We start from the raw sequence: 14,229 nt of genomic DNA, 5'->3' as shown, positions 1-14,229 counted from the left end.
ACCCCCCCCCCCCCCCCGCAGTCCAGTAAAGGGGCAAGGCTTAATATACAACAAGATGCGCCCAATCTTGAGGGGGAAGCGCTTACGACATTACATTTTTATCCACCCTAATGCCATACAGTCCTCGGCACGTTTTAACCTATTACCTTAACTTGGGTAGTATAACTACCGCTTACTAACGAGGTATCTAAGTTTGATTTATACGATCAAAAAAAATATCGATTTGATGACAAATTCACCACTTATGTAAAAAATTATTCTAAAATTTTTAAAAAAGTTTGTATTATGGCTAAGTCTAATTATTTTAATAAACAAATTAAGCAGTCTTCTGACAAAATTAAAACCATCTGGAGCATTATAAATAAAGAAACTGGAAGATCTAAAATAGCCTGTAATCAATTTACATTAAATTATGATAATAAATTAATAACAACAACAAAAGATGTAGTTAATATTTTTGAAGATTTTTTTGCTAATATTCCGATTGATATTACATCTTCTCTGGACTCATCTCAATCTCGAGCAAAAAAATTACTAGAGACTAATATCGGTTGTTGTTCTTTAAGATTTAAATTTTCACATGTTAGCCCCTTTCATATCATAAAAATATTCAAACAGCTAAATTTAAAAAATACGGAAGACCTTTGGGGCATGTCTGTAAAAGTAGTTAGTTCTTTCATAGATATTGTTGCTCCATATCTAGCCACTATTTTTAATAAATGTATTGATAATGGCGTTTTTCCACATTTAATGAAATTTAGCAAATTAATCCCACTATTTAAATCAGGAGATAAATTTGAGCCAGGGAACTATAGACCTATATCTATTTTGCCAGTTCTAAGTAAGGTGTTTGAAAAGATAATGTTAAATCAAATGTTACATCACTTCAGGGTTAACGGACTGCTTCACAGTCAGCAATATGGTTTCACCGCCGGCAAGTCTACCACTGACGCAGGTGTTGCGCTAATGACACATATTTTCGAATCTTGGGAGAGGTCACAGGATGCACTCGGAGTTTTTTGTGACCTATCAAAGGCATTTGATTGTGTGGATCATAAAACGCTTTTGTACAAGCTCGAACATTATGGTATAAGAGATAATGATCTAAAATTAATGAGAACTTATTTAGAGGATAGGGTTCAAACTGTAGATATTGACGGTGTAAAATCTAAGGGAGCTAATATTAAGATGGGCGTTCCACAAGGGTCAATCTTAGGCCCCTTTCTCTTTTTAATCTACATAAATGACCTTCCCTTTATGGTAGAGAAAATTGCAGATATAGTGCTGTTTGCGGATGATACTTCGTTAGTGTTTAAAATTGGACGTCAAAGTAATCAATTAGACGATGTAAATTGTGCTATGTCTGCAATATTAAATTGGTTTACATGTAATAACCTATTATTAAATTCCAGCAAAACAAAGTGTATAAAATTTACACTTCCTAATGTAAGACTAATAAATACACAGTTATTGCTTAATGACGAAATAGTAAATTTTGTTAATGATACAGTTTTTTTAGGTATAACAGTGGACTCGAAATTACAATGGGGGCCCCATATTTCAAAATTGGCCAGTAGACTCAGTTCTGCTGCATATGCAATTAGAAGAATTAGGCAATTAACAGACGTGGCGACGGCTAAACTTGTATATTTTAGTTATTTCCATAGCATAATGTCTTATGGCATACTGCTGTGGGGTAAAGCAGCCGATATAAATACTATATTTGTTTTACAAAAGAGAGCCATACGTTCTATTTATGGTATGGGTTCAAGAGAGTCATTACGTCAGTGCTTTAAAGACTCAAATATCCTCACAGTTACTTCACAATACATTTATGAAAATATTATGTATACACGGAAGAACTTAGCGAGTTTTAAAAAACTCAAAGACTGTACAAGTAGAAACTTACGCAATATAAATAAGCTTATTTTACCTAAATGCCGTCTGCACAAAATCAGTAATTCATTCTATGGTAATTGCATAAGATTTTATAATAAACTGCCGGAATCTGCATTAAATCTGACAGAGAGGCAATTCAAATCTTATATTAAACAATTTTTATGTAAGAAAGCCTATTACAGGATAGACGAATTCATAGATGACAACATATCAAGTAAATAATTAGTTTATTAGCATACAACGTTATAATTTTTTTTTCTCATTGCTTTCTTGATTTAATTGATTAATTTTAGAAATATGAAAGCGTAGCGGTTTTTTGTATTAATTGCCGCATGCATTCTTATGTAAAATGTGAATACTATAACTATCAGATGGCAATTGTGAGTAGCTTTGACGTGGTCTAGTGTTTTGAGTAGTCATGCTCACTAAAATGTCCAGACTTGTGGCGGCGTGGTGGGCCGGGTCATTGGGCTCCCTAAAATATGGTCGAGCGCAGTGATGGCTGGCTCATCCGTCATACTCGTGAACGGGTGCTGCTTGTAGGGACTGGTCTGCTCTAATCACTATGACTGATTTCCTCTTATTAATTGTTTAACCAGTTGGTTATGTATTCAATTTTTTTTTCTTTTTGAGTATTTAATTGAATTAGTGCTAATTGGTGGTTTGTATTCACACAATTAAACTTAAAAATGTAAAATAATAATAAAATTATTTAAAAGAGCATCACGCAAGTTTCTTGCTCGTTCTTCTTGTGATGAGACAGCTTTCCGAACGAGCGGTAAATTAAAAAAAATGTAATGACTTTTCAAAAGTGCTTCAATGTAAGTTTATTTGAATAAATGATTTCTATTCTATTCTATTCTATTCTATTCCTATTTTTTTTATCTGCCCCTCTAACGTCACACAATCTTAAGTTTAATAAAAATAATCACAACTAATTTAAAGCAATTGTAAATAGGCTATTCGCGAGTCTACAAGCTTCGTCTAAGACCACATCATCACCATCCATCTGGTGAGATGTGTGTTTAGTGTCTGAGTGTCGAGTGTCGAGTGTCCGAGTGTCTAGTGTCTGGGTGTCTGAGAGTCTAGTGTCTGAGTGTCTTGTATCCGAATGTCTAGTGTCTGTATGTCTAGTGTCTGGGTGTCTGATTGTCTAGTGTCTGAGTGTCGAGTGTCTGAGTGTCTAGTGTCTGAGTGTCTGAGTGTCTGAGTGTCTGAGTGTCTGAGTGTCTGAGTGTCTAGTGTCTAGAGTGTCGAGTGTCTGAGTGTCTAGTGTCTGAGTGTCTGAGTGTTGAGTGTCGAGTGTCGAGTGTCGAGTGTCAAGTGTCGAGTGTCGAGTGTCGAGTGTCGAGTGTCGAGTGTCTAGTGTTAGAGTGTCTAGTGTCTGGGTGTCTGAGTGTCGAGTGTCTGAGTGTCTAGTGTCTAGTGTCTAGTGTTTAGTGTCTAAGTGTCAAGTGTCGAGTGTCGAGTGTCGAGTGTCGAGTGTCGAGTGTCCGAGTGTCTAGTGTCTGGGTGTCTGAGAGTCTAGTGTCTGAGTGTCTTGTATCCGAATGTCTAGTGTCTGTATGTCTAGTGTCTGGGTGTCTGATTGTCTAGTGTCTGAGTGTCTAGTGTCTGAGTGTCTAGTGTCTGAGTGTCTAGTGTCTGAGTATCCGAGTGTCTGAGTGTCTGAGTGTCTGAGTGTCTAGTGTCGAGTGTCTGAGTGTCTAGTGTCTAGTGTCTAGTGTCTGAGTGTCTGAGTGTTGAGTGTCGAGTGTCGAGTGTCGAGTGTCGAGTGTCTAGTGTCTGGGTGTCTGAGTGTCAAGTGTCTGAGAGTCTAGTGTCTGAGTGTCTTGTATCCGAGTGTCTAGTGTCTGAGTGTCTAGTGTCTGGGTGTCTGAGTGTCAAGTGTCTGAGAGTCTAGTGTCTGAGTGTCTTGTATCCGATTGTCTAGTGTCTGAGTGTCTAGTGTCTGGGTGTCTGAGTGTCCAGTGTCTAAGTGTCGAGTGTCGAGTGTCGAGTGTCGAGTGTCGAGTGTCGAGTGTCGAGTGTCAAGTGTCGAGTGTCGAGTTTCGAGTGTCTAGTATCTGAGTGTCTAGTATCTGAGTGTCTAGTGTCTGAGTGTCTAGTGTCTGGGTGTCTGAGTGTCAAGTGTCTGAGAGTCTAGTGTCTGAGTGTCTTGTATCCGAAAATTGGAGTGTCTAGTGTCTAGTGTTTAGTGTCGCAGTGTAGTCCTATTATTTGATACCCATATTGTGGTGTCGAGTGTCGATATATATACTATATATATATACTATCTGAGTGTCTAGTGTCTGAGTGTCTAGTGTCTGGGTGTCTGAGTGTCAAGTGTCTGAGAGTCTAGTGTCTGAGTGTCTTGTATCCGAAAATCGGAGTGTCTAGTGTCTAGTGTTTAGTATCTGAGTGTCGAGTGTCAAGTGTCGAGTGTCGAGTGTCTAGTGTCTGAGTGTCGAGTGTCTTGTATCCGAATGTCTAGTGTCTGTATGTCTAGTGTCTGGGTGTCTGAGTGTCAAGTGTCTGAGAGTCTAGTGTCTGAGTGTCTTGTATCCGAAAATCGGAGTGTCTAGTGTCTAGTGTTTAGTGTCTAAGTGTCGAGTGCCGAGTGTCAAGTGTCTGAGTGTCGTGTCTGAGTCGAGTGTCTGAGTGTCTAGTGTCTAGTGTTTAGTGTCTAAGTGTCGAGTGCCGAGTGTCAAGTGTCGAGTGTCGAGTGTCGAGTGTCGAGTGTCCGAGTGTCTAGTGTCTGGGTGTCTGAGAGTCTAGTGTCTGAGTGTCTTGTATCCGAATGTCTAGTGTCTGTATGTCTAGTGTCTGGGTGTCTGATTGTCTAGTGTCTGAGTGTCTAGTGTCTGAGTGTCTAGTGTCTAGTGTCTGAGTGTCTAGTGTCTGAGTGTCTGAGTGTCTGAGTGTCTAGTGTCGAGTGTCTGAGTGTCTAGTGTCTGAGTGTCTGAGTGTTGAGTGTCGAGTGTCGAGTGTCGAGTGTCAAGTGTCGAGTGTCGAGTGTCGAGTGTCGAGTGTCTAGTGTCTGGGTGTCTGAGTGTCAAGTGTCTGAGAGTCTAGTGTCTGAGTGTCTTGTATCCGAGTGTCTAGTGTCTGAGTGTCTAGTGTCTGGGTGTCTGAGTGTCAAGTGTCTGAGAGTCTAGTGTCTGAGTGTCTTGTATCCGAGTGTCGGAGTGTCTAGTGTCTAGTGTTTAGTATCTGAGTGTCGAGTGTCTAGTGTCTGAGTGTCGAGTGTCTGAGTGTCGAGTGTCTGAGTGTCTAGTGTCTAGTGTTTAGTGTCTAAGTGTCGAGTGCCGAGTGTCAAGTGTCTGAGTGTCGAGTGCCGAGTGTCAAGTATCTGAGTGTCGAGTGTCTGAGTGTCTAGTGTCTAGTGTTTAGTGTCTAAGTGTCGAGTGCCGAGTGTCAAGTGTCGAGTGTCGAGTGTCGAGTGTCGAGTGTCGAGTGTCTAGTGTCTGAGTGTCTAACGTCTGGGTGTCTGAGTGTCAAGTGTCTGAGAGTCTAGTGTCTGAGTGTCTTGTATCCGAGTGTCTAGTGTCTGAGTGTCTAGTGTCTGGGTGTCTGAGTGTCCAGTGTCTAAGTGTCGAGTGTCGAGTGTCGAGTGTCGAGTGTCGAGTGTCGAGTGTCAAGTGTCGAGTGTCGAGTTTAGAGTGTCTAGTATCTGAGTGTCTAGTATCTGAGTGTCTAGTATCTGAGTGTCTAGTGTCTGAGTGTCTAGTGTCTGGGTGTCTGAGTGTCAAGTGTCTGAGAGTCTAGTGTCTGAGTGTCTTGTATCCGAAAATCGGAGTGTCTAGTGTCTAGTGTTTAGTGTCGCAGTGTAGTCCTATTATTTGATACCCATATTGTGGTGTCGAGTGTCGAGTTTCGAGTGTCTAGTATCTGAGTGTCTAGTGTCTGAGTGTCTAGTGTCTGGGTGTCTGAGTGTCAAGTGTCTGAGAGTCTAGTGTCTGAGTGTCTTGTATCCGAAAATCGGAGTGTCTAGTGTCTAGTGTTTAGTATCTGAGTGTCGAGTGTCAAGTGTCGAGTGTCGAGTGTCGAGTGTCGAGTGTCGAGTGTCGAGTGTCTAGTGTCTGAGTGTCGAGTGTCTAGTGTCGAGTGTCTAGTGTCTGAGTGTCTAGTGTCCGAGTGTCTAGTGTCTGAGTGTCTTGTATCCGAGTGTCTAGTGTCTGAGTGTCTAGTGTCCGAGTGTCTAGTGTCTGAGTGTCTTGTATCCGAGTGTCTAGTGTCTGTGTGTCTAGGGTCTGGGTGTCTGAGTGTCTAGTGTCTGAGGGTCTAGCGTCTGAGTGTCTAGTGTCCGAGTGTCTAGTCTCTGGGTGTCGCAGTGTAGTCCTATTATTTGATACCCATATTGTGGTGGTTGTGGAAAAATATGTACCTAGTCCGCCATATTGGAACGGCGTCCATCTTGAATTTTAAATTTTGACATAATCATCGTGTTTTACTAGTGTAGCCCTTTCATTTGATACCCATATTGAGGGGGTTAAGGAAAAATATGTAATCCGCCATTTTGTATCGGCGGCCATCTTAGATTTATAATGTTATGGATTTTATTATATTGTATTGTCATCTAAATTAAATGTGTGTACCAAATTTCAGATCAATCTGACAACGGGAAGGTGCTTAAATTCCAATTTCTAATTTTGACCCAAATAAATAAATACCGTACAGGTTGAGCTAAATAAAACCGTTTAAATACTTTTTTTATACAACTTAGAATGACAAACAAGCTGACGGCCCACCTGATGGAAAGTGGTAACCGTCGCCTATAGACATGAGCAGTACTAGGGACATAACAGAGTATCCTATTTTGCCCATAATACCCCCCATGCGTTGCCATTCCTGAGGACTCAGATATTATTTCTCTGTACCCTGTAAATTTACGCCATATCTCTGCCTTCAAACCGAAACACAGCCATGCAAACACAACTGCTTCACGGTAGAAACACGAATGGGACAGAGGTACCCAAGCAATCGACTTTTATACAAAGTCTCCCTCTGGTAAAATATACTATATATAAATATAATATAATATACTATACCATGTGTATTTTAAATACGAAATATAAAATATTTTTAAGTCATGTATTTGTTAATGTAAATAGAATAGAACTACTCCTAGTCGAACTCATTAATCAGTAAACGTTTTCTTGAATAAATATGAGATTTTTAAATATATTCTCAGACAAACAATTGCTTGTTGGGGAATGAATAAAACCTGCTAAAGAAATCAATCTTTAGTAGGAACTAACGTGCGTTCTTTCATACATACCTAACCCCAAGAGACTACAGCATGGGGTTCTTCAAAAGGGGGGTAAAGAGGTTTCTTCAGGGTCGGCAACGCGCGCGTAATACCTCTGGTATTGCAGGCGTTCATAGGCTACGGTAACCGCTTACCATCAGGTGGGCCGTATGCTTGTTTGCCACCTCAGTGGTATAAAAAAAGATCTGCGTTCTTTCATCATCTTCAGACAAAATATTAGATTGCTACTCGAAGCCTAGTGTTAACCGTCCGGCACCCAAACTGAACGGTTATCACGAGGCTTAAGAACGTTTTAACCTTTTTAGACCTTTGAAATAGTATTCAGTTCCCAGATTTATTTCTTTAAACAATGTTGCTAATTTCTATTTTAGTCATGTATTAAGAAAATATCTAGATCAATATAAATGTTGGAAACATCCCGAAATCCGTATAACTAGATGGTGACGTAGTATATTTAACTGCTACTCCATCGAGGTTATCAAATATGAATAATATTACATTATTTATTTACTATATATAATTTATTGACTCTTTTTTACAATATTTAGATGTAAATAAATTTCAAAACAAAGTACATACGTTATTAGCGTGACAAATAAACCAACACCATTAATTTTAAATATGAAAGTGCATGTCAAGTGATTTTTACATTACTCCACTACAGAGGAGACGATTTGATGCTTTAACATACCACAAGAGTTTACGCCCCGAAGTAGCCTGAAATATCCTTCTTCGCCGTGATTTGGGCCCCAAGAGTTTTTGAAGGTCCAAAACGGTTTATCCTTTTCTGAAAAAGTAAATTGTAGTTAAATATTATGAGCATGCCATGCGAAAGAATGTTAGGTCCTGATGAAGATATTGAATAAGGACTTGAATGAACAAGAAGATCGAAGAAAAAATGGCTGCAATGTTGAAAAAGGTAATATGCATAAAAGAGGATCTCTTATTTTTTACGCAGTACGATAACTGATAGGGATAAATATTTTACTGAACCGACGTTTCGACGTAGATTGCACCACGTTGTGGTCACGACAGGACTGAAGTGAGCGGCGTCTTCGTCTGGAAGCTACCGTGATACCATAAGTGCAGTGTGGTGTGAGGGTAGCTTTAGATAATAATGGCGACAGTGTGAGGGTACGCGAAGAGACCGCGTGAGCTGCCAGACAAAGATGTCAATCAGTTCAGTACTGTCGTGACCACGACGTAGTGTAATCCACGTCGAAACGTCGGCAATAAAGAAGCAGGTATTTAAGTACTATTTAACTGTAAAAGCTTTTACATCGCGTTATGTCCCGATTGTGTATTCAAAATATATGGAAACAAGGCGAAAGTTTAAAATAAAAATAATATAAATTATAAATTTGGAAATAATATGTAATAAAAAATAATAATTACAATACGCACCTACACCGTAGCCAACTAAAAGTACACCGTGGTTGGGTTGAGTTGTTTTACATGTAAGTATTCCGCCCGTGTAATGTTGAATATCAGATGCATCTAAGCCTGCAGAGAAAATATCATATTTAATTAAAAAATTAAAGTTTAGGTACAGTTTTTTTTTTTTATTTAAATAGACTTATTTACAACTTCTTATAAATGGTCACTTTTTTAAGATTTTACCGTTGAGTTCGGAATGTTGTTATCTGCTGAGAAAAATCAATTTACTCATAAGTACAAAATAATGTACATTTTTATTTATTTCAATATATATATATATATATACTAATATAATTAAACTGTAATTAGATGACATCTGTGCATGGGAGATGTTTAAGAAAAATTGATATAAGAGATAAATAAGACCAAGAAGAAGTCAGAACAATAATTTAGTTTAGAAATTTAGTCTCTCTGTATGTTTGTTCCAGCATCAAATTCAATATGATATTTTTCCCTATTTTGAAGTAAAATTTTGTAATCAGTCGTAATAGTATATATGAGTGGAGCATTTATAATCAACATTACCAATAGAAAGTGGTGCGGTGTTAGCCAATATATTCCTCAGGTCATCTTCTGATTCGAAAGATTCTGTATACTCCCTGCAATCGGATACTTTCACTTTCACATGCTGTCCATTATATTGGCATCTCTGTTGTTTGCCCACATATTGATAATCCCTTTCCAACATTGCACCTGCTTTTTCAAGATACCTTAAAAATAAATTTATCGTAAGCAATGCATTATATCACAGCTTGAAGAACCAACAAGTAAAGCGAAGCGACCTCCCCCCCCCGCTAGCCGGAGTGACGACCTCAAATGCATTGCAGGGAGTCAATGGATGCAGGTGGCTTAGGACCGTTGCTTATGGCGGTCCATAGGGGAGGCCTATGTCTAGCAGTGGACGGATAATAGCTGAATCGATGATGATGAATCGATGATTAAGTATGTCGACTTTATTTGCGTATCTTTGAGGTTGCTATGCTACTTTCGGACTCAAGAGTCAACCAAACATAGTAAGGAAACTTTGAAGATAAATATGATTCCTATAAATTATTATAATTTTTAGAGTAAATAACAAGCTGTCGATCCGCCTGATGGGAAGCAATAATTGACACTAATAAATATGGTCTGCCCCATGAACATCACAGAAAGCACTGTGATGATTATGGTACCTCTTATGTGTTTCGTACTTCAAGACTATGACCTTATGCCTTCGGTTCCTGTAATTATTATATAGTGCAGTTCCAAAGAAATTTTCTCCCACGAACGCTCTGTCTGTGGAATAAGATCCTTGCCAAGGTTTTCCCTAGAGACTCCAGTATAGGATTCTTCAAAAAGGATACATTAAGGTTTCTTCAGGGTCGGCAATGCGTACGTGAGACCCCTAGTGTTGCAAGCGTCCATAGACTGTAGTGATCATTTACTATCAGACAGGCTATATGCCTGTTTGACATCTTTGTGGTACAAAAAAGACAAAAAATTACTATAATGTTTTAGCCTTCGAATTGAAACAGAAACTTGCTTCGCGATAATATCAATGGGATAGATTTATTTTTCTTTCACAGATTCCGTCAGTTCAAGACAGATCTACTTATCAATTTCCCTTTAACATACATATTACAATTTTCTGATTTACATTACTTTATGTTCTTTTTATACAACTTAGAATGGCATACAAGCTGACGGCCCACCTGATGGAAAGTTGTAACCGTCGTCTATAGACATGAGCAGTACTATGGACATAACAGAATATACTGTTTCGCCCATGATACTCCCCATACGTTGCCGATCCTGAGGATTCAGGTGTTATTCCTCTATACCCTATAAATTCACTGCCAAATCCCACCCTTCAAACCGAAACATTGCCATGCAAACACAACTGTTTCACGGTAGAAACACGAATGGGACAGAGGTGTCCAAGCAAACGACTTTTATACAAAATCTCCCTGTGGTCCATCTTTTTAATATCTTACTGGATAGCTCTCGACATAATTCCACCGTCGCATCCTTTATTAGTTTGGTCACAGTCGACCAGCTGTTGTTCAGATAGTTCGATCTGTTTCTTATGTTTGATGGCATAGACACTTTCTACATTCCCTGAAACATATATATATATATATATATATATATATATATATATATATATATATATATATATATATATATATATATATATATATATATATATATATATATATATGTCTTATAATAAATTCTTTATTGCATACAAAATATCGTTACAAACTGTGGTAGAGAGAGAGAGAGGGAAGTCTTGTAATAGACATTCTGTTATGCTTATTAATATTTATATTGATTATTAAAAATCGCCTTTATAGCTAAAAAATACAAGATATCTTATAGATAACCTGACTTAAATCATCATTATATCAGCTTTAAACTGTCTTCCTTTAGGAGAGGTTTGACAGTAGTTGCTACGCGGATTGACACCCGCAGTTAGGCTTTAGCCCTTAAAAGCCTGATTTTTTAAATCAAATAAAAAAAAAAACATAAGTGTACGAAAGTGTCGTGTATCAAAACGATATTTTTATATATTTATTTTGAAAAAAACATTTGGTATTATTTTTGATACTTTAGGCATTACGGTAATCAAAATATTTAAATTTATTTAACAATGAAACAATGCAAACCCCGGTATCAAATTTGAAACTTCAGGCATTTAAGGGTTAGAGATGTTTTAAGAGAGACACTGTTGGCCATCCCTGGCCTATTTTATACTCGGACCACACAGCAAGGCAAAGCAAGGCAAAATCATCATGTATACTATTAATTATATTTTTTTATGCAACTTAAAATAGTAAATAAGCTGACGGTCCACCCAATGAAAAGTGGTAACCGTCGCCGACATGAGCAGTACCATGGACATAACAGAGTATACTGTATCGCCCATGATACCTCTCGTGCGTTGCCATTCCTGAGGACTCAGGTGTTATTCCTCTGTACCTTGTAAATTCACTGCCATATCCCACCCTTCAATCCGAAATGAGGATATCCCTTCAAACCGAAACACAGCCATGCAAACACAACTGCTTCACGGTAGAAGCACGAATGGGACCGAGGTGCCGAAGCAAACGTCTTTTGTACAAAGTCTCCCACTGGTATCTGATAATTATATTAATTGTCTTACCAATTGCACTAAACGCCCAGCAAGACCCACATCCACCTTGGCTTTTTACTCTTGTCACCACGTTTTTCTCTCTCCAATCAAACGAATCGGGCGCAGTTGGTAAATCGGTGTACTGATATTGTTTACATTTTTTGTCATTTATTGTAGTATTTAAGCACGTTGCAAACTGTCTGAATTCTTCTGCAGTTAAATCGATAAACTGTGTGATCCCTTAAAAGAGAAATTGTTTTAATTATTTGATTATTAACAATTTACGTTCAATTTTGAAAGCAATGATTCTCGTTAGTAATTTCAAAAATGTTATAGGCATTCAATGTTGTTGACCTTTTTATTATGTTCCAACTGTAGAGCGATTATAATGATTCTTTTTGTTTTCACAGAACTGTAATCAAACTTTTTTAACATTCAATTATAAACGATTCGTTTTTAATAGAAATGTTGGATGTTATGTTAAAATTATTAAAATAAAAATCAACGAAATATATTTTGCATATATTTTAGTAATCTTTATTAATTGAAATCAATTTTATATAAATAATAATACTAAGTGTAATTCATAACATCAATAATATTGATAAATTCGTGCAAGAAATTCAACCTGGTAACAATCTGAAAAAACTGATTTGTAAAATAAGTTTTTTCAGATTCAATTTACATCATCATATATATCAGCCTTTAACTGTCCACTGCTGAACATAACCCTCTCCCTAGGAGGTTTTGCCAGTAGTTGCCACACTTGCCAGACATATTGGCAATCGCAATTAAGCTTTGGAGATATTTTAAGAGAAACGTTGCTGCCCATTCCTCGCCCTTCCTTAGTCGCTTTTTATGACAACCACAGGAGAGGGAGGGTTCGCCTAATCTATGCCGAGATCATATGACATTCAATGGCATGTTACATTTATATGAAAGCTAAAATTATAATAATAAAATCTTATTAAACAATAAATACAACTATATGTAGGTATTTGTATTACATATTTGTATATTTATGTAATATTTGTTTATTGTATTCATGTATGTATATTTATATAATCATAATGTGCAGTAGTTCTCTATTGTATGTGTTGTAATTTATTCACCGCGTAATAAAATTTCTGTTTTGCCAAAGGTTGACTGGGAGAGAAAATATAGTATCAAGTCCGCCTTTTGTACCAGACATTTTTTGTAATGTGGTCAATAAAGAATAAATAAATAAAAAAATTAAATAAAAAAAAAAAAGATACATACCAAAAACAGCAAGAGATTGCTCTGCATTTTTCTCGTTAATAATTTGCAGATTTTCTTTAAAGACGTTTAGTTTCTTTTGCTTCTCCTCTTTACTTGTATACTGCTTGTCATATGTCTGCATAAATTGATCAAACAACGTTTCGGCTTGGTTCACATCGTATAATATTTTATCTGGTAACTTCGATACTGCTAAAGCACTTCCTCCATATAAAAATAATATAGTAAGTACCAACATTGTATTTCAATAGGGTTTGTGATTACATACTTAGATTGATTCATTTATATACTGTGTTCAAACTGACCGTTTTTGTTATCAACTTTAAAAATATTTGCGTGCTATAAAAATAACGCAATGTATGCATACTCCAAATTATTTAGATAACATAAAGAATTAAATCATTTTGTTTATGAACAATTTTAAAATTACATGCCAAGAATTTTTAAATTGTAAACTTATTTAGTTTACAATTTAAAAATTCTTGGCATGATCTCACAAATTGAGTCATTTTATTTTTGCTTCTAAAACTGTGGAACAAATTAATTTACATTTCAACGCCTGTTGCTGCTTTCATAAATTAACTATTCTACAATAACCCTTTATTATTACAATTCTACTATTAGCATGAAAGAAAGAAAGAAAGAATTTATTTAAAAAATCAATGCGACTCACACAGTAGCATACAAAACAAGAACAAAACAAACAAAAATAAAACAATAGTATAGATACAACATAAAAAGCACGAGTGTCTCCCCAAAAAATAATATTGCTTACTGTTACTTAATGATAATTTATTTTCTATATCACGAATTAAGTTTGAAATATATCAAAATATTTTGTTTGACATATAATCTTATATATAAAATTCTCGTGTCCGTGACACCGTTTGTTACCAAACTCCTCCGAAACGGCTTTACCGATTTTTATGAAATTTTGTGTGCATATTGGGTAGGTCTGAGAATCGGCATACATCTATTTTTTATACCCGTCAATGATAAGGGTGACCCTCCTCAATTTTTTTTTTTTACAAATTTTTTCATTTTTATTTTATTATGATTTAGCATTGAAAAATACATACTACTTAAAATTTTCATCGTTTTACAATCAACCCCTGTATTTTAATTCCGATTTTATATTTCACAATAAGTGGTAAAACAACGTTGACGGGGTCAGCTAGTTTAATATAAAATTTACAATAATGGACTTGATTTGATTAATAATTGTAATAACCCTTGTTCTGTTTGTAAGCCTATATTAATATAAACTTAT

General features: G+C 36.7%; 1 protein-coding gene across 1 annotated transcript; it reads right to left on the bottom strand.

The window, feature by feature from the left end:
• Positions 1-7,679: 7,679 nt before the first annotated feature.
• Positions 7,680-13,238, bottom strand: LOC113513681 (uncharacterized). The gene is made up of 6 exons (XM_026897669.3): positions 12,963-13,238; positions 11,733-11,942; positions 10,561-10,684; positions 9,113-9,297; positions 8,555-8,653; positions 7,680-7,937 (listed from the first exon to the last, which is right to left on the bottom strand). The coding sequence occupies exons 1-6, from the start codon at positions 13,195-13,197 to the stop codon at positions 7,801-7,803; spliced, it is 990 nt and encodes a 329-aa protein (XP_026753470.2). The 5' UTR covers positions 13,198-13,238; the 3' UTR covers positions 7,680-7,800.
• Positions 13,239-14,229: the final 991 nt, after the last annotated feature.

Source organism: Galleria mellonella, unplaced genomic scaffold, assembly GCF_026898425.1.
Source record: "Galleria mellonella isolate WM207_F2 unplaced genomic scaffold, CSIRO_AGI_GalMel_v1 utg93, whole genome shotgun sequence".
In the NCBI taxonomy this organism is placed as follows: Eukaryota; Metazoa; Arthropoda; class Insecta; order Lepidoptera; family Pyralidae; genus Galleria; species Galleria mellonella.
Note: the sequence above shows the minus strand (reverse complement) of the source record. Positions and strands in the feature narration are given on the sequence as shown.